General features: G+C 40.7%; 1 protein-coding gene across 5 annotated transcripts in view; it reads right to left on the reverse strand.

Annotated features, from left to right (window-relative positions):
- PHACTR2 (phosphatase and actin regulator 2) overlaps positions 1–26,563 on the reverse strand; it is a 134,585-nt gene that overhangs the window by 34,874 nt on the left and 73,148 nt on the right. For 4 of the 5 annotated variants that reach the window (XM_042016258.1, XM_042016254.1, XM_042016257.1 and 1 more), the window contains exons 2-4: positions 14,551–14,718; positions 7,697–7,777; positions 4,718–4,876 (exon numbers count right to left, since the gene is read on the reverse strand). In XM_042016258.1, the coding sequence (XP_041872192.1) occupies positions 4,718–4,876; positions 7,697–7,777; positions 14,551–14,718 (408 nt within the window). The remainder of the gene's footprint in view (positions 1–4,717; positions 4,877–7,696; positions 7,778–14,550; positions 14,719–26,563) is intronic. The other variant, XM_042016255.1, reaches the window with a different exon arrangement.

Here is a 26,563-nt window from a genome sequence, read left to right on the forward strand (position 1 = left end):
CCTCTCACATCACCCTACCAGCATGAGCCAGCCCTGCTGACTTAGTGGACAGGCTCTGGCCAAATGCAGCTTTATCTAGAGTAGCTTTCCTTTTAAGAAGACTTGGATTCAGCCTCATTTACATAGTTCAGGTGATGAACTGAAGATATACTATTCTTAGAAGAACTGGTTTTAGCCAGCAAATAACTCAGCTGGAGTGAGAGATTCTTAGGGAGTCAGGCAAAAAAGCCCACAGCCTTTTATGTATGCTGCTCATATCAATGATCTACAGAGCTCAGGAGTGTAGGAAGCCAGCTAGGCACACAAGAGGGATGGAAGTCTGCCTCGTTTCTCACAGTGACTGGTTTCCAGGTTTAACCTTCTGAGACAAAGTAGGCTCTTGTCTGAGACCCTGAGAGATGAGGGTTACTTCCTTATATTCAAACAGGTTTTGTTCTACTTTGGGGAAATAAAGAGAAGATCTCTGAGAAAAGGAACCTAAAATATTTGACTTTGAAGAACATTCCTTGGAAGACAAACTAAAGCACTAGAGAGCAATGATGCATAAGATCAGAGTTTGTGCCTCCAACCTTCTTTTCTTTGGTTACCCATATGAGAAAGAAAAGATTAAATTTAATGGCAGATTTAAGGAGAGCAGATAAAATATAGAGGAAAGAAACTGTAAAACCAACATACTAAGACCTGGAACCTTTGCCAACTCTCATATGAAAGTTAGCCTCTTCGGGGGAAAAAAATATGCACACATAGCCCAATAATTCATTTGGAAACAGAACTAAAAACTGTTTCCTTCATTCATGTTTACTTCAGACATGAGGAAACCTGAGAGGATCAATCTATAAATGGCCCAGGAACATTCCAGAAGCTTATGCCCCATATCACCCAAAGCACCTGTAACAGAGCTCTGGCTTTCTGCAATGCAGTTATTTATCAAAGCAGCACCTAACACACCTGACTGATGGTATGCAAAACAGAACTTACTGTTTTTTTCCAGGCAGCCTCTTGCTGATGGTTACTGAACCTTTCACTTCTTCCAAGCCCAAGCTAACTATGAAACATGGAACCATCTGCCAGAGTCATTAAAAGATTTAGCCTGCTTTGACAAAAATGAGTAAGAATGAAGTTTACAAACTGAACTCAGATACAAATAAGGGGTTCTCTCATAAATCTGTGCTCCAGAGACATCTTGGGAGGGTTGAATGGAGAAAAGCATCTCTGACACAGTACCTGGAGGCTTTACAATGTGCAGCATGCATACTGCATCACCATGCTATGTCCTGATACCTAGGGAGGCAAACAGCGACAATTTTGACACCTATTCTACTGATGTGGCTTTTGGTCTTGTCCACCACTGCTATAGGGGGCAGGAGGCAGAGAGACTCTTTGGATCCCCTTTGCGATGCTCATACCCCACCTGGAACCTGGAGCTCTGGGCACTGCTGGGGATACTGCAGATCAGTGCCATGCCTCAGGAGCCCAGGCACAGCAGTAGAATTCAGTCTGCTGCCCAGATGACCAGGGTGTTCTTTGATGTTGCTGCCTGTCTACTTGCTGCTCTGTATCCCTTGCGAGGCTCGCAGATAAAATAGCTATAGTTTAGCTCTTTATTTTCTGCAAAAGTTGCTAGTGACTTTCCTTAGTCAAAACAAAAGAATTCAGAAGTCAACCTAGTACAAACACTACATGAATAAATGATCTTAGAAAAAGATTTATCTGATTTCTCAGCAGCAAGGCTTTATCCATCAATTACCTGCTTTATGTAAAACTGTCACTCGTTTCTTATCATCCTGCCATGTAGGAGAAATTATCTTTTAAACACCCTGCTTGTATGACTGTCATCATTACTACAAATAGTAAAAGTTATACTATTAAATTGCCAGAGAATTTTTCACCAAATACAAAAGGAACCTCTGAGCTGACAGGCAGCAGATGGGAATACAGCTTATGGAACTGCCTGGCAGCAAGGGCAACAGCTTTCAAGGGTTGTCTTCTTCACTTGCTTCTGCTTTACTCATTTTTATATGCATGGCTGAGCCTATTGCTTGCCCTGTTGATACTGTATTTCCATAGTTCATGCTGAAAAACTTTTTTCCTTTAACTTCTTTTAACTCTTAAAATATTCCACATTCTACAACCTGTTTCTGCCAGCTCTCACCATATTATCACAATGTGCATGTATCACCTGTTCTTTTTAAGCTTCCGGCTCCAGTAGTCATCATATTTATATGAGAAGGCCATTTTCAAGACCCAGTTGAACAAGAGGGCAAATAAAGACCACCATCATTTCATGAGAGCATTTTAAAATAACCTCATGACTTTCACAGGGCTGAGATGCATTTTTTGGAAAACTTTGATTCAATGGGAGCTGGAACTGCAGCACACAGTTGCTACTAAGCAGCAGGAATGAATCCTGTCTTTCGGTCTTACAAACATGGAAAGTGTATGTATCTTCCTTCAAGATTTACACCTAAGAGTTCATGACTTTAGAAGCCTCACGTTAGCCTCGCTAAAGATGAACTCCTTGCAGCCATTTCTCCTGATTGTCAGCTAGTATTCAGTCCACCTATCTCAGTTCTCATGATGGAGGGTTGTGATCTGAAGCACCAGCACCTTTTATGGTCTTAGCAGGAGACAGTGAGCTAAGTATTCCTGCTTCAGCTCTGATTTTGATGCTCTGTGAGCATTAGCAAACCTCCACTCTGCAGCTGTTGATTCCTCACTCTGCCAGTGGGTGCAAACATACTGCATCTGCCATAAATAAATCACCCAGGATTAATCTATCAGGTGAGATGCATCTGTGGGATGCTGTGGGCCTTACTCTTCCACTGAGTTCAGAAGGCTGGCTCACTTTCTTGCTTAGTGTGCCATAAATGAAGAATCACTGAAGTGTATTCACAATGACTATGCGGTGGCTGGTAGTGGGTTTACACAGTGTAACACTGCTTCTGATGCGTGAAATTGATCCTTAACACCTTTTGTGTGGAGAATATTATCTGCCATAAATCTATCTCATTCTGCTTCAGGGGACTCAAGATGCTTACTCACAGAAGAACTTCATGTTTAGGTGCAAGAGAAAAGTATATTTAAGGGGTTTGCATCTTTGGGATGCTCATATTGAGATTCTATGAAGCCTAGAATACCAGTTTTGCTCATTTTTTGTTTTCCTTCTCCTTCCTCCATATATTCTTAATTTTATGAGAGGGACTGGAGTGATAGCTACACTTTCTTTTGTACTGAGTCTACTCCTGTACAGCAATCATTTTTAATTTCTCCCTATAAGGTCAAAACAATATGTAGGGAGTGCAGAGTCTAATAAGATGTTTGAAGTAGATATTGAACCTTCCTGCTTCACTGGAGTTCTACATTCTGCAAAGTCAGCTAGAAGAGATTTCAAAATGGTTAGAAATGTGTATTGCTAAAATAAACTGTACCTTAGGAAAACTTCCAAGTCCTGACAGTTCTGAAATGCTGTATTTAGTGATGCACAAAATAATAAGTGGTCTGATCTAACCCCAAAGTCAAACTTAACCATTTTAAAGGAGTTTTCCATGGCTTTTATAATTCTTTTCCCCTGACCCAATACACATCTGGTTCTAGTTGGCACCAAAAAGATAGATGTATTTAAATGTCATGACAAAGGCTAATCTTGTATTTCTGCCTTGTTGGGAGACAGGAAGTACTAGAAATCTCAAAGATTTTCCCTGGACGTCTATCCACTTTTTACATAGTCAAGTGATTTACATAGCTCAGAGAAGAATTCAAATTTTTGTGTTAGCTGAACTGACCCTCTCAACCTCCAGAGGCTCATTCATCACTAGGTAGAGTTTAATAGAAGACATTGGAAAGGCTGTTCAGTTCTGCCTTCATGGCTTCAGCCAGCCATGAAGGTCTTGATCCTTTGTATCTTTGCTCTTTCTGGTAGGAAAATCCAGTAAATGAAATAGAACTTCGGAACACTTTTAGGCAGGGAAAAGAAGTAGTGCATTATTCAAGATGGTAGAGAAAGAAAATAAAATTGCTCCAAATCCTGTGATTCCACACTAATCTTTACATTTCCTTTATGAGCCAAACTCAGGTAGATCTGAGTAAAGGTAACAAAATTGAGATGGGTCCTGGGACTGCTAAATATTTAGCAGTATGTACTACAATTTGTCTATAGAAAACCCTTTAGTTATAAAGTGCATTTTCCATAAATGGCCTAGTTTCTGTTTGCAGTAGTGACACAGCCGCTTGAATGTTCCTGAAGAGCTGGACTGCAAGTGTTTAAGATTCCATGAAAACCAATTGGAATGAGTTGTTGAAGTTACTTTCAAAATGACAGATGGCTTTCAAGCAACTTAAACACTTTTGAACATTCAACCCACGAGCCACTTCTACAATGATATTGCAAGGTGATGCATATGCACTTAATATGTTCTTTCATAAGAGGAAAACCTGACACCAGAACTTGCCCATGGCTACAAGGAAAGGCTCACAGTGAATTTAGAAATTGAACCTCCCTGCACACATTGTTGTGCTCAGACCATGCTTCTCTTTATGACCTTACCATATGCACAAGAAAAGGCATGCCTGCCATGATGGAATACTGGTGTTTCACAAGTCTTCTCAGCAGGTTCTGCTGGCATCCTTGTGGCAGAACAGCATGTATAAGTGCTAGTGGAAGAACACGTTAATATTTAAAGTAGGCAAAAAACAATCTGTGAAGAATATGTTCATTTACCTTTCTGATCTTCCTTTTTTCCTTCTGATGCTGATGCTTTTTCTGATAAAGTGCCGTTATTTCCACTGGCTTTTACCACATTTTCTTCCTGTATCGTTTCTTCACCAATGGCTACGGTGTGTCCATTTGAAGTTTCAAAATTTACTGTTACATTGCCATCTGAAATGAAAATTAAAAAGTTATTGCCTAGTTTAACTACTTACTTAGCACCTACTTACAACATACAGCATCCCTCTGCTTTCAAGCTTCTGTGGATGAAAAGCAGAAAGACTTACTAAACTCTGAAGCATCAGGCTGCAGATCTGCTCTGGAAAGTAATTCTGTAAAGAAACTCTGTAGGCTTTCATATTCTTTGGGTGGACACCTCTGCAGTAGCGGGCTTGGAAATTCATGTTGGTTTCCTTCTTCATGTCTGTAAATGAGCATCCTGTTCTCTTATCCCTGCATCTTGGTTTACACAGCAAAGAAATGTGTGCATGGGCCACAACAAAGCTGCAACATGTTCCAGTGTGTCCCAAAAATGAACAAGGAGGGGGCAGAGTTGCAGGACTAGTATGGTGCACTCCCAGTACATAAATCAGCCAAGAATTCTGACAGAAGTTCTCAGCATGTATGTGCCCATTTACTTAATAAAAATGTCACAAAGACATCATCCAGTCTTAAGAATCAAGGTGAAGTCTTCCTGTATCGCATATCATACCATTATTAAATTCTGCAAATAAAATTCTTTCTCAGCTCTGATGATACTTTACTCACTTAGCCAGACTAGCTCAGCTCGAGAGTTTTTTTGATCCTGAAAAAAAACTTCTTTCTCTTCTCTATTTGTCTCTATATTCCTGAAAAGTGCCACTCTTGCTGCCTTACAGCTCTCTCTGTTCCATGCACTTTACAGGTGCTGTTGATTTTCTTCTCTGGTAACTTCTTTCGGCAGGATTCTCTTGCTGTCAATCCAAAATATAAACCAATACACATGGCATCTCTTTTGATTTCTCCCATTGATTCTTCACTAACTGTGGCAATTCTCTTCTTGCTGTGTGTTATTAGACCTGGATGTTTGGCACTTCCCTGGTTTCAACACAATCATGCAGCCTCTTTCCTACCACCTTGGGGGCTCCCACTGAGGTGACTGTTTCATTATTTTCCACACACTAACATCAACTTGATTTGTAAAAATTTCATTCTGCCTTCCTAACCTTGTCTAATTTACTACAGCTGACACTTGCACTTACCTTACTGTAACATTCAGTTTCTTCAGCTTCTCTTCCAGGAGTCCTTAAATCGACTTTGTCCTCTCCACCTCCACATGTGACACTGCCACCTCTTATTCATGTCTTGCTTCTGCAAACACCTCCTGCCTCCAAGTGGCACTTACCACTTTTCACTTCATTCTTCTTCACTCCATGTGAAACACCATCACTTCTTCACATTCTTACCTCTCACATTTCAAGACTCCGTGTAATTTCCTCTTTTAGCTTTCATCTCCATAGCCATTCCTTCTAACTACCTTCACACTCCTAAACTGTCTTTCCTACCTCTCCATTTTTAGTACCTTCAAACCAACTCCATATTCTTTCAAAATGTCCTTAAAAATAACAATTTTCATCAAACATGAAGCAAAATATGATGGAGATAACTCAGACCAGACTGATATGGAAGGAAGAAGAGAAAATTGTTCATGTTTATATCCTTTTCTCACTTTCCTCAATCCCTGTAAGGAATCTAAAGTCCCATTCCCTTTTAAGGATGGAAGAGAGGATCAAGGACACTGATGAACAAAGTATTCACACTTTTATCATAAATGATAGTATTTATGTTCAGACTGTAACCAACCTGAGAAGTTAACACTTTTCATTAACTGTCCCAGCTGTAAATGCAATTTACAACTTTCAAAGGGACAAGGTCATGCAGGTCCCCAGTAAAGCACATGGCAAAACCCACAACAAACTCACAGATGGACAAACTGAGGTATGGAGAGTTTACATGTCTTGTTTTAAGACAATGACAGTGGCAGAGACAAGTGCAGAAGCCAGCTATGCTGAAAGTCATAGTCTGATAATTAGCCAAACTCTGTACGGACAAGTGACGTCACAAATCAACAAACAAGCCCTTTACTTCTAAATATCTATGTGTATGATACAAACCATACACACTGATACTTTCCTGATTCTTCAGATCACACAGAAAAATACCATTTCTAGGAGAAAATTATTTTTGGAAAACATGGAGTTCTTAGACTCCTTGATAAAATGACCAATGGTTTGATTTTAAGCTACACAAAACTATTTTTCTCACGTGACTTTTATTTGATCTAGATTTATAGAATATAAAGAATTTTAGAGAGAATACCGCTAGAAACATAACTGGATGTGGCGTAGAGGTATTAACCTTGGCTTACTCAGGCTTTTCAAAATGCAAATTCTGACTAATGCCAGTTACTAAACCTTAGAGCATTTTGAAACAAGTGATTTCTTCCCTACAGCTTTATGCTGGTGCCATTTGTGATTGTGGCCTATGTGATAGCGGTGGGATCCATATGATCCCAGCACTGGTACTTTTTGATACCTGAAATGGATTATGTTGATTTTTCTGGGTTCCAAAGTCCCTAATTTTTCAGCCAAAATTTCTCATTTTATACTCTAGCAGCTTTAGACAGCAGACCTTGACTCAAAAATAGATTCATCACTAATTCAAAAAAATTCTGGCAAACAGTAAGTAGGAGCCACAGTTGTCACATTATTTACAGGGAGCATTAAAATACTTCAGGACATGACCAGAAGTCATCTGAGGCACCTATGGCAGAAGCAGTTACAGACCACAAATCTCTTGACTCAACTTCATTTGTAAACTGGCCCAAATTACCTCTCACACTTCTCAGATTGCCTCCTCATACCTATTTATACTACATGGAAACAATGCAACAGTGGCTTTATCATACATGTTTAGTACTTAGTAGCTAATTTCTAGTTAATGTGTTATCACCTTGCTCAGGCATTTCCTTCAGCACTCCCCTTCTTATCAGCTCCTCTCTGCTTTGTCTTGTCGAAATCTTCCTTTCCAACACTAAAGAAAAAGCACAGTTAAGAATAGATTTATTCTCATACTGCTGATGCTTGTGAAAAAATGTAGAGAACGATTTTTATTTTGTAGAAAGAGAAATCTTTTTTACTCTGATTCTCCAGGAGAAGTGGTCTGGGTTTTCATGGACAGTCTCTGAAAATATTGTCCTGCAACTTCAGGCACAGAAGGTGGGGACTCATATGACCCAATATGCTGAGCAAGTCTCCTTGAGGCTTCTTTTATTGTCAATGGAAAAAGGTACTTTCAGGGTGAAATTGAATTGATCCTAGCACAGGCATTTAACATGTAAAGATACCTCTTTCCCACTAACTAGACTGATTAGCTCAGCTGGAGATACCTCCATCTGATTTGTTGAGGTTTTGAGTAGGGAGAGACAAATCCTGCTCATAGCAAGCAACTCACGGAGTAGCCTTTGGGATGTGCAAACTGTTTAAAGGAAAAAAACAACAACAACAACAAAAACAACCTTTGACAGAAGCCAGAAAGTTGTGTTCTAAAAGGAAGTAACATCCTCATTGATCGATGCTGGTTGGCTTTCATGGAAAAAAATGCACCCTCCTGGGTTTAGGTTAAAAAAAAAGCAGCATACACAAAAGCCCCAAGACTGTGACACAAAGCATTCTAATTATTATATTTATTTCCCATGGGAAAAGTGTTGAATCGTTTTATAGGGAAAAGCATTTACAGATGCCGAAACAGAATAGCTCCACACTGCATCCCATCCCCAAACCAATGCAGTGATCTGGGAGATTATTGTAATGATCTATGGGACCATGGTGCCTAATGTCCACAAAATGTGGGCATCACTTGTAAAATCCCGTCTCCCCTGTTAGGAAAAGGTAGTCTCCCATCCTGATTCTGTTTACATATGGACATCAAAATCCATGTAATGTTTGGACCTCAAGCTGAGGGCATGTGGTGAAGCTTCAGCTGTGCTGGACTTCATCCTCTTAATGCTTTGGGATAGGGCTATTTGTCTCATCAACTAATTCAAACTCTCTAGGGTCAGTCTAATTGCTGTATGCAGATTGATAATACCTCTTGCAGTGTTTAATTTCACTTGTGCCTGCCCAGTTGGAGTGACTCAGCCATAGAGTGAAGTGACAGGCTCCTATGAAGGCACAGAGAGAGGCAGTTTGGCTCTTCTGAGAAAGCTGCCCTTCATGCATAGCAAAACACCTTTCCCAGCAGCAGGTAGTCTCCATCAGGGAAGGGGATGGTTGAACAGAATGGAAGAATTTGGGTTTCAGCTGGAAGGGACCTTAAACTACCTCATTCCAACCCCTCTGCCATGGATAGGGACACCATCCACTAACCCAGGTTTCTTAAAGACCCATCCAATCTGCTCTTGAATGCCTACAGGGATGGGGCATCCACAAAAACTCTGGGCCACGTGTTCAGTGCCTCACCACCCTCAAAGAATTTCTTCCTAACATCTAATCTAAACCTGCCCTCTTCCAGTTTAAAGCCACTTTCCCTTGTTCTGTCATTACACGCTCTTGTAAAAGTCCCTCAGATTCTGTACTTCTCAGATGTACAGTACCAGGTTTATTTTTCACACTGCAAAGTGCAGGGATTCAGCAACTGTTCAACATGGCATGCATCTCCCCATCAAAATAGCACCAACTCCTGGCAGAACAGCTGGAGGCAGTAAACATTTTGACCAGTCCAGTTTAAGCTACTCATGCCTGTGAGATCAAGAGTTCACAAATGCAAACACTACTGGCTCAAAAACATGTAAGCTGGCATTAGGTCTGTGTCTATATACTCAGGTACTTTGTGGGATCTGTCCATTAAAGGTCAAACCTCTGCAGCATTCAAATCACATTTGACAACATAAAGGAGCCCATGAGTGTGGCTGCAGACCCTCAACATCAGCCAGCCTCCTTGGGGAGAGTGTGGTAGCCTGAACTCTGATCAAGGGAGACTGCCTTGGGTCCCAAGCCTAAATTACTCACAAGCTCTTCCAGTTGGTCCCCTATATTTTTTAAAGTATGTGCCTTGCAACTGTGTGTCACACATTGGCACAGGGAGTGCGCCCTAGGCTTGCAAAGAGTTTTTCATGTAGGGGAACACTCAGTCCCACAAAGACTCTTTTAAAAGAGATGGAGGGTCATGGAGACAGAGGACTACGTGGGCAAGCATGGATGGAGTGTCTTGGTCTTTCTAGAAAGCAGGTGCATTCGTAAGCAGGGTGAAATCTCCTTTTACACAGCCCTGAAAGATGAACACCTTACGCACACACTTTATACTTGTTTTGTTGCTGGCAATATAAATATTATTTTTTACTATTTTGGCATTACAAATATTATTTAATTCCCACTCTTTTGTCTCTGCTTCCTTTTTACATTTGTTTTCTTGGGGACAGTGAAATGAGATGATCTCTTACATACCTGTGGGACAATCCAATGCCACTTGAAAACAATAATGCCTTTTCCATCAAGTTTAAGAACATTGAGTCAGACCTCCCCCCATCAATGTCCCTCTCTAGTTTTCAGGATGATATATTTTTTCAGTTCTACAACATTGAATTAACAACTGTATTGAATTAATTATCATGGGAAATGCCAATTGTCATTAAAATACATGAACCCCTTACACTTAAACTAAAAACCTCAAAGCATTTTATAAATTACACAGGTTTCATAACATCCCTGAGACATAACTATCTCCTTTTCACAGATTAGAAAATTTGTGAACAGATAAGAAGCATAAGCCCCAGTCCTCCATATTCTAAAATGCTAGCCCTGAGTGGTGTTTTTCTTTAAACTGATTAAGCTCAATTAATTCAGCTTGAAAAGATAATTTATTTAAAATATTATTTGGCCCATGGAAAGAACATTAGAAATCAAGCTAGTATTCACTACTAGTATCATAGTTTTAATTCCTACAAAGAAAAAGGAAGAATCTTAATTTAAATTAAAGTGGCAAAAATATGTCACCTTGTATGAGAGGAAGACTAGCCTGTCAACTTAGGAACTTTTATTAGGTGCTGTTTAGTCAGTGTGGACTCATCATAATAATTTATGGTTTATTGCAGACTTTAGATTATGCAATATATTTCACATTTACACAGTCAAATATTTTGTACCATTTAGTCATGCAGCACCATCATTCAAACATCTCCTGACTTCTGAATACTTGACTTTGTAACTATAATTTTAGGAGACCTTACTGAAACATAACAGTAGTCAAAAGTAATTGGCTTAGCTGACTGATTTGAGACTCTTAACTTGACTGTGCAATTAGGCTGAGTGACCAGTTGATGCTATCAGTACAAATCTTTTCTGCAATATGTGTATATGGTAATGTATATATCTATATATGTGAATATATATATCTCAACATGCCTGTCATATATATATGTAGATATATATGTGTGTATATAAAGGTGTGAATATAGATAAAATTTCAGCATGAATACCAAAACACTCTTTATAACTTTAAGCAATGATATAGTGGAAAGAACAATTTCTCCATCTGTGTATATGTATTGAGGTTGATTACAAAGTGATCAATCCTGAGGGTAACTAGTTATGAGTCCTTGCCTACTGAAGAAGGCTGAGGTGAGGCAGGCAGGCAGTCTCCAGTCTCATGCTCCTGAAGAATCAGAAAATGCCAGGTCAAAATCCTTCCCCTGCTGCAGTCAAAAGCAGAGCTTGCTCTGACTTCAGGTGTAACCATCAGAAAGGATGTGAATTTATTGTATTGTATGGAGCTCTCATTTACTCAAGTAAATCTTACTCCCCTTCACAAACATTTGCTTTTTTGCCCAATACAAATAATAGTAACACTAATAACGGGAATAGTTTACCTCAACAAGCAGCTTCTCTCTCTCTCTCTCCTTCCCCTCAAAAGAGACTGCTTAGTGATGCTCAGCAGCTGCAAACCTCAGGCAGTCTTAAAACCCATTCTCTGACTTGAAGTGAGATTCTGGATATTCTCCAGTATTTAGTTTTGTTCTTCTAAGAGAAGCTTGAGAGAATTCAGATTATTAATTTTTCTCTGACCTAGTAAGAGCTAAAATTGCCCTCTGGTCCCTCTTTGTATATACTTTTGCAGTGAAGCTTTGAAGTGGCAACTACTTTGTGCCAAGACACAAACTGCTGCCTTTTCCTTCACAGCAAAACATTGCAGAGGAGAGAAACCCTTGAGATTATGCCATTTTATGTTTGTTTTTACTTGCTTTTGAAAGTCCTCTAGCCAAATAGCATACAGCCAGTGCCCAAAGAATAGACTTTCCAAGACAGAGCGTGGAAAATATGTTGCTAAAGGAAAAAATTCCAACCATCATTCCCACATCGGCACAGATACTGACATCTAAACATCCATCCTTTTTTGATGTTTGTGGTATTTGCTGTTTATGAACATCTTCCAGTTGCTCCTAAGACAAAAAGCACTCCATGGTACATGTCCTAGCAAGGCGATAGCAAGAACCTGTCTCAAAAAGCCTATTGAAAACCCAGAGGAAGCAGAGAGAGTTCCTTCCAAGAGCTCACATTCTGTCTTAGAAGAAACCCTGTCTTCAGCTGCACGTGGATTTACCATGTTGTAGCCCTGTTAAGAGAACTGGCAATAAATGAGGATGGTCATGCTCTCCCCACGGTCCCAGGCCAGGAAATGGGCTTCCTGCATGTAAAGGGCAGGCACACACACAGCCCCCACTTGGTAATGTACATACATCTCTGATTGAGTAGTGTGAGGAAAAGGATATCCTGTAGGATTTTTATTTTGAATGGATGTCTTCCCATTTCCTTCTCAAATTAGATAAGCAAGTTTCTTCTGCTGTGTCAGTAAGTGAGCAACAAGGGGCAACTTGCCACGTAAATGCGTCTTTTCAGTCTCCACTGGTCCTGAGTCTATTTCCTCAAGAAATACAGGGAATACTATTTTTATTCATCCCTGAAATTACCATCTAAGGCAGGATGAATGCAATTCAAACGACTTCTCAATTCAAATTCCAGCCTCACATGAGGCACATACACAAACATAAGTGATCCCATGCACAGTTTAAAAGCAAATGAGTATCTTGAGGGACCACAACATCATAAACAGACCAGGAAATTAAGTAGACGTGAGTATCTAAGGAGGCACTTTTGAAAATGTTGACCTTAATTTCTTTAGGCTTAATTTCCTCCTTTTTTAAAAGAAATACGATCACATGCTTTGCCTTGGTATTATAAGAATTGATGTGTCATGCTTGTAAGACTGGATTCAGGCCCTCGAAAGATAGTACAATGCAAGAAATACTACATTTAACAGGAATTTACCAGATATTCATTTAAAAAAAAATAACTGGAAAACAATATATGTGTTGTTATTTAATGGCATAACAATTTATGCTAATAAATGCTAATAGGCTGTGAAAGTTTAGAAAATCTCTGTATACACAGCTTATGAATGGTCATTCCTCTGAAGAAGTCATTGCATATAAAATCACATACCTGTCCAGGAGAAGTTGCAGAACATTCAGGAGTCTTTAACAAGAAATAACTTTGCTTTAGCAATATGATAAAAGTACTGGGAAGACTGAAGGAAATAGGAAGCAATGAAGGAGATATCAGACTGAGGGGATTTTTTTTGATTGCAGTAGTAGAAGAAATTGTGCGAGAGTTATTGCAGGTTATGTGGCAAAATGAACAAAATAAAAGGAAAAAATGAGAGACAGAAGGATTTGAAGATCTCAGAAATCTGCTTAAAACTTCAGCTGGCATCTGGAGCAATGAAGATACTGGAGAAAATGGTTTCTTTTTTGCCTTTTGTGTAAATAAAGTTTGTTCTAGAAGTTTCACTGTCAAACCATAGAGCTCCTTGCTGTAACTGTCAGGGGTTGCTATGGGTTTAAATGTCAAGCAGTGTACTTCTAAGAGTTCAGGAGAGCAGACTGATAACTCTTTAGGAGACTAGTGTTGGTTTTACTGCCTACAGTCTTGAAAGACAGTAGACAGAGGGCTTGCGCTGTGGCAATGAGCTCACAGAAGCTCACTGGACTCTAATTAGATTCAAGTTTAGGAAACCACAACATCAAATGTTTGAATCCCAAACCAGAAATTTGGGATTTTTGTAGATAAAGTCTGGCTAGAGCAGTGACACAAAGACACACACACATATATGCAGGGTGGCATTCAGTTTCCTAAATGTGGATGTCTACAGCCACTTCAGATGCCCTAGGTTTTTGGAGATGGTATCAAACCTTCTGGGGGAGCAGCAAAGACACCCCAGAGCATCTCAAGTGGCCCCAAACAACTATGTTTGGTTAACTAAATCCCAGCCTTCAACTCTTTTTCAGACAGAATATAATTCAATCGCAGCATTTTATTTCAGACCATCCTTCCAGCCTTGTCAGTGGGGAAGTGAAGGGGCAGAGCAGCCTCTATGAAGGCAGGGGCTGCAGAGCTGATCCTCGTTCTCCTGCTGGGCACGGCTACATCGGCTTCTCCCCCAAACTTCTGTCCCCATGAAGGCAAGGTTTGTTTCATAATCCAAGTCACTGACTGTCAGGACAGAGAGATTTTCCAATATATTTGAGGATATGTATAGTCAACAAATCTGCTGTGTATTTTTGGTGAGAGATTCAAGACAGAAGCTGAACAAGGTTAGGTTTTTCCTTGCCAAGGATCAAACTTTTTGCCTATACATCAAATACCATGCTAAATAATCCCTGCCATCTAACAAGTTCAGAGCTTTTCAAATATTACCCTGCAAAACCATCACAGTGTTTCCTACTATTTGCCACCAAAGGGTCACAGACATACCTGCTGATGTTTCTCTGAATTTGTCACTGGTCTTCTTCTTCCGCCATTTCCAAGGTTTAAAGATCTTGCCGATGTTGGAGAGTTTGCCCTTCCTCTTGAAGGGGGGAGTTTGGGACCCTGGGGCTGGTCCATCTGAGTTAGCAATTGAAGCCTTGTCCAAACCATCAACTGTATAAAGAAAAGAAGTAAAAATAACTGAAGGATGGAAAACAAAATAGTACCCCAACAGCTAAACTCCTCCACTATCAGATGGCAGCAGGCTGTGTGTGCATCCACGTGCATTTTTCCTGTTTCAGAAGGCAGCCCTGGGCTTCACTGTTTCTCAGCACCTCATCTGCAGCTGTCCACAACTTGCTTCTCATAATGCTCCTCTGGCATATTTGCACAGTCCAGTGGTTTGCCATTGCTACAGGAGAATTTCTTTCAGCCATATGTTTGGATGACTTTTTCCGTATCCTTGGTAAAGTTGAATGACTAGCTATCATCACACAGAAAACAAAACCCTTGCAATGTGAAAACATTAGCTATTTCTTTTGGGTAAAATTAACCCTTTCTTAAACAAACTCTAAAGGTCACTGTTCTGGCAGTGGAATGGGAACAGGTCTGTTTGATATTCCTGGTAATCAGTCCTTCACAGCACAGCCTGCCATGAGTCAGGCTTCTTATTAGCAAAGCATATTTAACAAACTTTTGAACTGGAGCCAAAATTTAAAGAAGGATTTCTTTTCTTTTCTGCAAAAACATATTGAATGATATGAAAACCAATATTTAGCATCAATGGCCAAACTTTGAGTTTTGTGAACCGAATTAAGACTCATCCCACAACATGCTGTAGGATACAGTTAAAATAAGCTACCCTGAGAAATCTACTATTATTCATTTCTATTTAAGAATTAAGGTTTCTTAAGGCCTTGCATTTGTAGTCCTGCAAACACTTCCAATGTGCTGAATTTTACTCATATGAGCAATGAAGTAACTGCAATTACTTAGAGACACAAAATTAATCATGGTCGTAACTGTTTGTGGCATATAGACTCTGAAATTGCTTTCATTCATCTAAACATTCTAATTATAACCAATTCAGAACAGAGTTGATGCCACTCTGAACAGTATCAATGATAATCATAGATCATTAAATCAGAAATGCTATTCAAAGAAAGAAATATCCATGTCCCCATTTTACAGATCAAAAATATGAGGCACAGTATTGTTAAGTGGTTAATTTTATGTTTGCCAAATGGCTTCCTGAATCCTGGTCTTGTGTCCTAGCTGCTAAAAAGATTCAGCCACATAACATCATGGTGCAATCTTATTATTCTGTTTCTCAGACAAATGGCATTTAATGAGTCCTATATTTGCCCTAGGCTTTAGATTGATCCAGGATGCTAAAAAAACCCAAAACTTTTCTGTGAGAAAGCTGATATAATGCAAACAGAATCCTAGAAACTTTGTTTCCAATTATTTGAAATAAAGTACTGTGAAGAAAGATTCATTGTATAACTTCATTGAAGTCTATGAAGTTAAAACTAGAGATAAATTGGTATGAAAATGATAGCATTTAAACAAAGAAATCTGAGCAAGTTATGCCATAAAATTCAAGATATTCTGTATTGCCTGAGAGATAGAAAACTTCTCCAGGATAAATCATGGTTATTCAGATGCAACAGAGTTTAAAGCTTTTATTTGTTTGCTTTGGGTATTTTCTGGTCCATAACATGGAGATAAGATGGCATGCAAATGGACTTTAAATGTAAAAAGCAAAGATTTTGGAAAGGACTTGGCTATGTCTACCCCTTGCAGGAGTACAAAATCCCAACTTCCTCACCTGTGTGCCCTAGAGAAAAAGGTGAACCTTAAAGAGATTTAAAATGAGACTCCCTTGAAATGAAGCAGCTACCCCCCAACACACCCTAAGAAGCCAGGTGTGAGCTGGGGCATGAGAAGATCACCAAAGGTAGCAAGCAGCTCTGCAGAGAGGCATAGAGAAGCAGAAAGAGCCCTTCAGGTGTGTCTAGCCTGAAATTAGGATTTGCACTTTTGTCTGGGCTTACAGGCACTGCCTATGGAGTGCAGTTCCCTATGTAATACAGAAGCCTCTGCTGGAAACTGTGGATCTAAGGGAGAATTACATTTACTTGGAAGGTACTTAAAAAGACAAGAGAGCAAAATTTATCTTTGGAATTCCATCTGACATAAGAAGGAATGAGGGCCACATTTTGCAGCCAGGAAAAGCCAGGTAAGAGGTAAGGAAAACACCACCAGGAGGTGGGTAGTGCAGCACTGGAACAGGTCCTGGGAGGCTTTGAAGGCTCAGCCAGACAAACCTCCAAAGCTCCTTCTGGGGCTGACCTCACCTACTGTCAGGAATAGTCCTGCTCTGAGTAACCTCCTGAGTCCCTCCCAGCTGAGATTCCCATGGTGCTAGGGGATGCAGAAACACATGGTTTCTCTGGGAAATCAGCGCTAGCAAATCCAAGTGAAGTGGGGAAGAGAAGAGACCAGGATCTGCTGGCTGTAGAGTTCTGTCCTGGGACAAGAGCCAAGCATTATCTCACTGGCAGAAGCTGTCTCTCAGTTTGGTGGAGTGAGAGGCTACCCACCCTTGAGGCAGCAGGACGAAACCCATGTTCTTGTCCCCAGTGGCTCAGAAAGGCTGGGCTACTGGTGTGAAGAGCCTGCATCCTGGTGATAGACAGCATGGTCTTATAAAGAATAGAACACCAATCTTTTCAAATCCTCCTGAATCATGGAGTCCAATATATTGCAGAAGACCCCGTCCACAAAAAACTCATCTAGATTTTTTCATTCTGTGCCTACCAGCAGAAATGGAAGAGAATTAGGGCTCCAATAGCTCCCCACAGAGAAATACTGATTTGCATCAGTCCCTGTTCTGCCCTCTGCTGAAAACTTGTAACTCCAAAATAATGACAGTCATCCTAGCTACAGAAATCTGTCTGTTTCAGTAGAGCTAAAACTTGAAATTCATGGACAATAATTCTATTTAGGAAGATGGAATCTTTTGAAAACAGATGTCAGCAGTAATTCCTTCTGACAATAAAAGAAGAGTTGATTTATCTAGTGAGTTCAACAAGTGTTCATAATTGGGAATTTACTAATCCATGGACCTTGTACCAATTCCCTCATTTGAAATATGTAACTGAAAAGAAGGAACAAGCATAGCCAGATATCACAGACTAACTTTAGAAATAATCTAAGATAAAGTAATATGTCTACATAAAAGAACTTATTTATATTCAAAAGCATATATATTATGTGTATACATACATATTCACAAGCTAGCACATTTTACCAATTAATAAACTATTTAGAAAAACCCCCATGATTTCAGCAATGATATTTCAGAGCATTTATGGAAAGATCTTTACAAACGTTATTACTCCTTTTCTTTGAAACACTCCACAGGAAACTGATGCTGTAGATGTACACTATTTGCTTTTTAGGTCATGTACTACTTAAGAATAAAGCACTGTGGTTTTCACCTCAGTGAACTTACCTACCTTCTATTAATCATTATGAACATTATATATATTCACTGAGGGGAAAAGAAACATCTTAGCTTTCTGAGGTTTAGAGGAGCTTGCTGACTTGTGTTATTTTTTTCTCTGGTGTCTTGAAGTCCTGCCTTCTTCCCACCGTCTTCAAAAATCCAGTGAGTCACTTCATTGCCTTCAAAAAACATTAATAATAAGTTTGACACTAGGACTTTTGGCCATAGTACCTGCATAGTTTACGTTATCATATTCCAGTCCTTTGCCCTGGGTGAAGATTTTCCAGCTGTGGGATCAGCTGGGTACGCAAGAAGGACAACAAGTGAGGACATGAATCCTGCATGTCGATGTCACATAACGAGGAGATCTTGCTGCAAGAGGCCAACAACAAGGCTAGGGGAGACACTGCAAAGCCAAATTGTGCCACATGGGGTGTGAATTAGATGAAAGGTAAAAAAAGGACAGCCTCTCCTCAAGCTTGTGAGCAGCCAGAGAAGATTAGATCAGTCTGTAGATGACCCTGACTTTCCTATAAATGCTTAGAGATGGAAATGCCTGAACATGTCTTATCCCAGGAAGGCTGCTTGAAAGAAGCAGCACTGATCTCTGTAGCTGCCAAGGAAAGGCTTTACTGCTGTGCATGATCTCCAGAGATGCTGTGTGGCCAAGGCAGGCGTGTGAACTCATCACAGTTTTCCCAGGGCATGGTACACTTCAACACTAAGACGTCAGCACTGGCACACACTAACACTTCCTGCAGATAAGAACTTACAACTAACTTTATAAAAGCAAAATGCAACAAAAGAATGATCCATCAGATCCTTTCAAGCAAGTCTAATATCAATTTCTGTGAAGTAAACAGCTGTGTTTCTTCTGGTTCCAGGCCTTTTGATCTGGAATGCAGCAAGACCATTTCTTAAAAACTTTTGACTTAAAGAAATTCATGATCAAAAAAAAAAAGAGGACTGTATTTATGATATTAAATGTTCTGTATTTTTACTTCTGTGTATTTTTCTCTTGGCAGTGAAAATAAAAAGCCAGTAGAAGAACCTAACCTGCACTCCCCTCACCAGCACCCTTCTACACAACTGATCCAATCTAATCCTGCTGGAGCACTGGTATATACATTTAAGGGTTTCTTCCTCACATCAGGGCTGTTAAGCACAAGATGGTACCACCAGAGCATTAAGTTCTCTTCTTTCCCCACCGTGCTGCACCTTTCATACTGCAATCCCTTCTCCCACCCACATCAGCCAAGGCTCACCCACCTGCACTGCAACTCTGCTCTGGATCCTTGTCATATAACAAGGTTAAGAGTGGCAAGATGAAGGAGAAGTCCTCCTCCTATTGCTGGACAACACAACCAAGAGGGAAAAAGGCGCAGAATCAAGTGCTCCACTGATATCAAGGCACTAAGGTAGCACTGGTGCCTAATACTTTCACTAGCAATAGTTCTCTTGCAGTATTGCCATGATATCACCACATCACTCTTAAAGCATGTGAGGAAAACTTTTTCATCCTATCAGAGTACAGGTGACTCAGGGTATTGCCATATCTAACCATGAATGAGTTGAGAAATGCAGCAGAAGATGCCTTGGCCCCAGTTCAGATTTACCTTGCATATGGATTTGGATACAATTTCTGTGCTTAATAACTACCAGTTAGCTAGAACAGTTATTTTTTTTCTCTTCCTCTCACTGCACCCTGCTGCCTTGGAGGGATGTGCTGCAAAAGTCATCTTGGTTTATTGAGATCTCAGAACCTCTTCTGACAACAATATGATTTTCTATACCACCTTGCCAGAGGGCACAGAGTTGGAAATCATGGTTTTTATGCCAGCAGAATGAACATGTTTTTGCAGCTGCCTATTATCCCCAATTGCCAGTAAGTCATCAACTTGCTAGAGTATAAGCTCCTTATTCCTTGAGCTTACTGGCAAATTTCAAGACACTGCATGGTAAAAGGTTTGATGTAGTCATTAAAAATCAGAAGTCATTCGGACACTATAAATGTCATTTTCAATAAGTATCTCAAATTATTATTTTTCCTGACCTGAACCAGATGGAAAAATGGTTTTTTTTCCCCTCACATTTCATTTTTTGTTGTTTTGGGGTTTTTTTTAATCTACTTGGAAGGGAAAAATGCAGCTAATCCCTGGTGGATAAACTGGCAAATGGGAGAGATATAATCTACCTCCAGGCAGCACAATGAATTGGCATCTGCATGCTTTTGCCTTGCCATACATCTGGAGTTTAACTTTGGAGAAACTCTGTCATGAGCTAATTGACTTGACTGTGTTTTAATTAAATGAAAGGAAAAAGCTGAAGTTCAAATGTAGGCAGTAGAGTGGTAGTTTCCATATGGAACTGCCAATATTGCCAAATGTTAATTGGACCTCCCGCTGGCAATGAGCTAAACAGGCTGGGTAGCGGCTACTTCATAGGGATGCTGGCTGCTGTTCCGAAACAGCCAAAGGGAATCCTCCTAGGATAACCACAGCAGGAACAGAGATGACTGCCTGAATACCACCAGGTTTCTGCAAGGACACACACACAAATGCCTTTGGGGTTCTTGGAATCACACTTAGATCAGCAGTACCAAAGTCCAGAAAGGGCTTCAAATATGAACCCTGCAACTCCCACTACTCCACAAGGAAAGTGGTGCCTTGCTGCAGAAAGTCAAACACTGCAAGAGTGGAAATTCAGCTCAAAAGGCCATATTCTCTTCTGCCTGTGATGAGCCCCTACCAAAGCTCTGCAAAAAGCACAGGTACTGCTACACAGGTACTTCAAAGGAAAAGAGGGAAGCCTGTGCTTCCCTGGAAGCCATAGCATGGATGCTCAGGGCTCCACATTTCAGACAAAGAGCCATGTGGCTCAGAGGGATGCTCAGCCACACTGTTCTCCTCTACAGTGTGCAGAGAAGGAATATGACCAGAATTATAAATGATGTATTTGTTCTAGTTCTCACTTTCTTACCTGTATACCTGGGATTAACTGGCTGAGGGCCTGGAAAAGCTTATTTAGCTCTCTCTCTTAGGTAGGATGCCCTAGTCCTACAAGACACTGATCCCCAGCAAGCAAGGAGGGGACCTGACCTTGGCTTCCTACTAATTACACAAGACAGGACATAAACAGGACATAAAACAGGGTTAACTTTAGGTCTTGAGATGTGCTTGCTGCATCACTGGGGTAAAGCACAAAAAAGTGTTGCTTTTTTTTTTCCTGGTCACAAAACCACCTCAACTTAAGTGCTGTTGGTTGGCTTGTCAGGTTACAGGCTATCACATTAGTTACCACAAATTGTCTCTTGCTCGTGCATCCCAAATGTGGACAACACACTTGTAACATCCAGCTTCAGTGTTACTTCACAGTATAGTTTTCATTCCCACTGGGTTAATTCTACAGAAAAAAGGCAAAGTTATGATTGTAGGGCACTCTGTAGAGACACTGGAAATACCACAGGCAACACAGCTAGCCAGGGCTACCCAGCCTCACAAAATTACACTTCCCATGCAGGAAACCTCATGGTTCAGAGCTCATCTGCTCCATCTACACTGGCATCTGAGCTGGGTGTGTTCAACAGTGCATTGAGCACTGCAGTCAGAACTCTACAATCACACCACCTCTCTTCTCAACTGTTTCTTATGTCAAAACACATCAGGGATTCTCTTAAGGTCTGGAAAAAAAATAAAGATCTGACCTATGCTTGCAATATGCTCACAAACATGTGTTTGTAAATTAATTATTTACATGTTGGCAACATGCAGTCCTTATTAGAACAGCTACACAACTTCTTCCTCCTCTTCAATAAACTGTTTAACTTCCATACTTCCAGCTTCCTGGAGAAGAAGCAAGCAAATGCTCAGCCATCCTGTTATACAGGTTTGAAAGCAATCTGGCCGAAAATCTTCTTGCTACCTCCTCTCTCACCCTGGACACGGCTCCAGCCAGAAGGAAAGGGATCATAGCTTTAATGCAGGCTGCTTATTCTTTTTTCCTCAACCTCAATACTTGAGAAAATAGCAACAAATGGAAAGTTTCCAGACAGTTACATTTTCCAGATATATGAAACATCATATCAAAGGTCAAAGCAACTCCTCCACAAAAACAGGGGAAAAAAATCCAGGCACAATAACAGAGATGTGGGAGGACAGAAAAAACAACAACTGAAAGCAGTGTACATAAAAGAGCAACCAAACTACTTTGAACAACTGAGCTGTTAATTGAAAATTAATGCTGCTTGTGTCTGAATATTACGGGATAACTCTCCTTGGAGTATGACAGTATATATTTCTATTTATAATTTACATATTTTTTGGATAATTTTGTAATTTTACCTAAAAGTAAGCTGCATGTACTCATCTTATTAAATTCTATATTGATATATTTAAAATGTCACATCTGAAAACCAGAACTGCAAAACTGGAAATACTTCTTCACTGACTTTTCTTGGCATAGCCTTAATCTGGGGGAGAAAAATAACTATATTAAGTTTACAACAAATCTTTTTAGCTGCAGGCAAATGGTAAATCTCCCCAGCAGATATTGGCTAGAAGTGTGAGAATAAACTGAAGCACATACCCCCTCTCCTGTGTGGTGATGAAGAAGACTTAAAAGAAACTACCTTTGCAGTAGTTAATAGGTGTGTTATACTGATGCTGAGATAAAACTGGGTGAGGAGTGTCACAGGGAAGCCTTTGGCCCTGGTTTCCACTTCTGCAGCTAGCAGCAAGTTACTCTCCATCTGCCCCAAACAGGCCAGGAGCCCCTGGATCTCTGGTTTGAGCAGCAGCACCACCTGCTGAGGCAAGGGAAGGTGGGGGAGGATCCCCAGTGCTGGCTCACTGACAGGAAAGATGAGGCAATAGGTATGCCTTGTCACTGCCCTACTGGAATATCCCACCCCTGGCATTTCCAGAAACCTGACAAGATGAGAAACAGTCCACAGGAATCTGGGAAGAAGAAACATAAAGGAAACAAGGCAAAGGCAAAGATTGTTATCTGGTGCAAAGTCTGCCAAGCATCCCCTCTACCACCAGGCTGGTCACTCCTGGGCAGGTCTAGATGGTTATCTAGGACTCTCTCAGGACCCTGTTTGCCTTCAGAGAGTGAACCAGCACACTCTCAGATGGCTCTAGCTACTCGCTGTCCACTCTGAGTCAAAAAACCTAGCAGAACAGTCAAAGCATGGCCAGACTTACTCTGCCTGCTTATAGCTCAGCTCCTCTCCTCTCCATCCCTAAGCAAGCCTGAGGTTGTTACAGATCTCAGCTGCCTGGTTCCTCCGGAGGTTGTATATGATCCCAAAGGAGGGCTTTCCTCTGCTAACAGCTCACCTGCTCTGCATCACTGGCTAAAGAACTCAGCTGCTGATGCCTTTCAGCCATGCCTCCGATATACCTGGAAAGACAGAGGCATTTCCCTGCAGATCTCTGGCTGTGTTCCCAGAAGCCATCACCACTGAAAGCGGAGTAGCATCCTTACAGAGATGCTGCTCACACAAGTGGGCTTCCAGTCATCTCAGCCCGTGTTTTTGCACCACCACAACAGACACCTTAGCTGAACCACCAACCATGCTGGTGACCATTTGTAAGGCTGCACGTTATCACTGCACTGAGACAAAAGAAAAATAGCCTTTTGTCTGGGCTTCTAAAACTGAGTCAGCTCCTACAGTGGAGCTGGAGTGTGTACCACTGAGCTGGGGCAGGAACAGAACAGGGGTAAAGGAGAGAAAAGTCTGTGAAGAGAAGGAAGACTTCTGCCAGGAAGTGATCACCTGAGCTCACTGCCAGCAGGTGAGAGAGATGCTCTGATGCCTTTAACACATCCAGTGCTGAAGCAATGACCACCTGAAGTGCTGACATCATCAGCTGTCTTCCTTTTCAGCGTGAAAAAGGTGGGGAACCCACTCCAACTCATTCCAGACCATCCAGTGCGCTTGCCAAACACAGTTCTGTATGAATATTACACGTGTTTTCTCCTTTATTATTACTAACTTTAACCAAATCTTTCACAATTAACATGTTTATATATCTGAAAGCAGGTTTGGTTTTGTGGGCTTCCATCCCAATGCTTCCCCACCCCTAAGTACTATGACAAGGAGTTCCTGATCTACAAAGAACATTTATGTACCCAAAACCTTAGGAGTAATTTGATCAGTCATGTAATTAAATGCCTGGGACAGGACAGCCCAGAGCTCATTGTGCTGCCTTTCAAGAGCAACATTTTCTTCTATACTGGCACCACTTCAACACCCTTTTTTCTAGTACAGGAAACAGCATATTGCACTTGTCCAAATGTGTGCAAGTCAATCTTAAAGTAAATAGTCTCTTTCTATGACCTTGCTGACCTCAGAACCCTGCCAGGGAGGTCAAGAACATTTCTAAAACCCAACCAGCAAATTTCTGACTGTTGCTGTCATTGAAAATATTTGTACAGGCTTTTAGCTCTGCTGTCTTTGTAGAGAGAACTGTGTTTATTTTTAAGTTCAGTTTTTAGCTGCCTTTAAAATGCTTGTCTTTGTTGCTAGATACCAGCCTGAATAAACAACAATAGTAAAACTCCAAAATACTCAGAACAACCTATTAATGATTAAACACAGTCTTCTTAGTCAAAATGCCAATTTGCCAACTCTAAAACCACACCTGTAAAAATCATTCATATAATTCTGTAAGTATAATATCATAATTCTGAATACAGTCTAAGTCATCTTCTCTGCTATGAGGAAATGGGAGTTGCCAAGCTGCAGCTGACTTTTATTCTGCATCATGTTTCATTACCCTCTTCATCCCCAGCCACACAGCAAACAGCTGTTTTAGTCCCTGTATCTTGTTCTTTACTAGGGCCAAGGTGGGGACAATCAGGCACAAGCCGACATATTTGTCACCCAGCTGCCCTTCTTTTGCCAATTTAAACTTTGACACTCAGGGGCATGTTCACACCAAAGGACAGGTCTGTGCAAACTGTGATGGGATTAAGTTCTACTTTAAAAACCAGTATGGTCCCTTTCCTACACAATCAAAAATAGTAATTCCACCAAGCAAGGTGATGGCACTGTAATCACTATAGTAAAACTCAGTGGAATTGTAGTACCATCTTCATGAAGGTGTGAGACTGTATCCGTACATAGTTTTTTACTTCTTTCTACTTCTTTTCTACTTCTTTTACTACTAATTTTCCATGGAATCAGTGTTTACAGAAGTGAGGCGCTGGTAATAAAAAAATTTTAGTTGGAACAGATTGCAAATTAGAAAGGTGCTGCCCTTCAGCTCATTGCACTGGGATGCTGGGCTGGAGCCTGCCCTGTTCACAGAGCACCCCAGGGGGCAGGGGCTTGTCACTTGTGGAGGTAGGGTTGGAAACCCGGATCCCACCTCCCTGTGGGAGAGCCAGCAGCACTCTCCTTTTAGGTCCAGGCACCAGCCCAGGACTAACCTGAGCATCAAGTACTCCTGGGAGGGAAAAGGGCTAAAGAAAGGGGCTTGTTGAAGCTTCAGTTGAGGAGACATCATCTTGTTGTCAGAGAAGGCACTGAGAATATGCTTTGCTCTCCCAGTGGATTCTTCCATTAGGGGAAAACAGCTACTCTGTAAGAGCATCATCAACATGGCAGATACATAATTGATACCTTCATTTCCCCACTTGCTTGTTCCTTATGTATTTGAGGCCTCCACTAATCCTCTGCTCTCTGTTAATAATGAATGACTGCATTATCGTGGTGCTTAAAGAGGGCTGGCCATAGATCAGAACTTCTTTGTTAAAAGAGCAGTACAGACAAACACCAGAGAGACCATTCTTGTTTCAGTTCCAGGTATAAAATGAAAGACAGCAGCTTGAACAATAGATTTCTGATTTTCATTGACACCTGCTCAGCTGTTGCATTTTAAAAAAAATTTTTAGCTATCCACAAGTCCTTATGACTTTGTTTGCAGCATGTCCCTTTCTAACTATCTCATTCAGACATTGGCATTTTAAGCAATCATAAAATATATCTTTGTTGTCTGTAGGCTAAAACAAAATGCCAACTTGAACTTTTATGTGCCAGTTTAAACTGAACTGCTTTAGCTGGAGTTGGATGAGCATCCCTTGAATTGGAAAGCAAGGACCAACAGAAAAAATACCAGACCCCATCTCCTTCCTGCCAGTGCATTGCAGCACTATACTGCCACATGACCTAACAGTATTCATTCATTAGCTTCAGCACACATATTAGGGTTTCAAAGGACACCAGAGGAAATGCCTGTTTGCCTGTCAGCGGCACCTGAGCCCACCCAGTTACTCCAGCATGCTTCACTACATGGCTGTCCAGGAAAACCATTCCTTTTTCTAAGTGGTGTTAGGAGTAAGCAGTCATCATAGGCCAGTGAGACATTTTATGCCTTCCAGTTACCATTAAGATGCATTCAGGCTGATTGTGAATCAGCAAAGATATTGATTTATTTACTCTGTACAAAACCCAATACAGACAACAAGAATAATTTAGCCTGTTTTAGCCAGATTAAT

Source organism: Corvus kubaryi, unplaced genomic scaffold, assembly GCF_017639235.1.
Source record: "Corvus kubaryi isolate FWS band 111438036 unplaced genomic scaffold, C.kubaryi_AGA036_p1.0 split3-73, whole genome shotgun sequence".
NCBI lineage: Eukaryota > Metazoa > Chordata > Aves > Passeriformes > Corvidae > Corvus > Corvus kubaryi.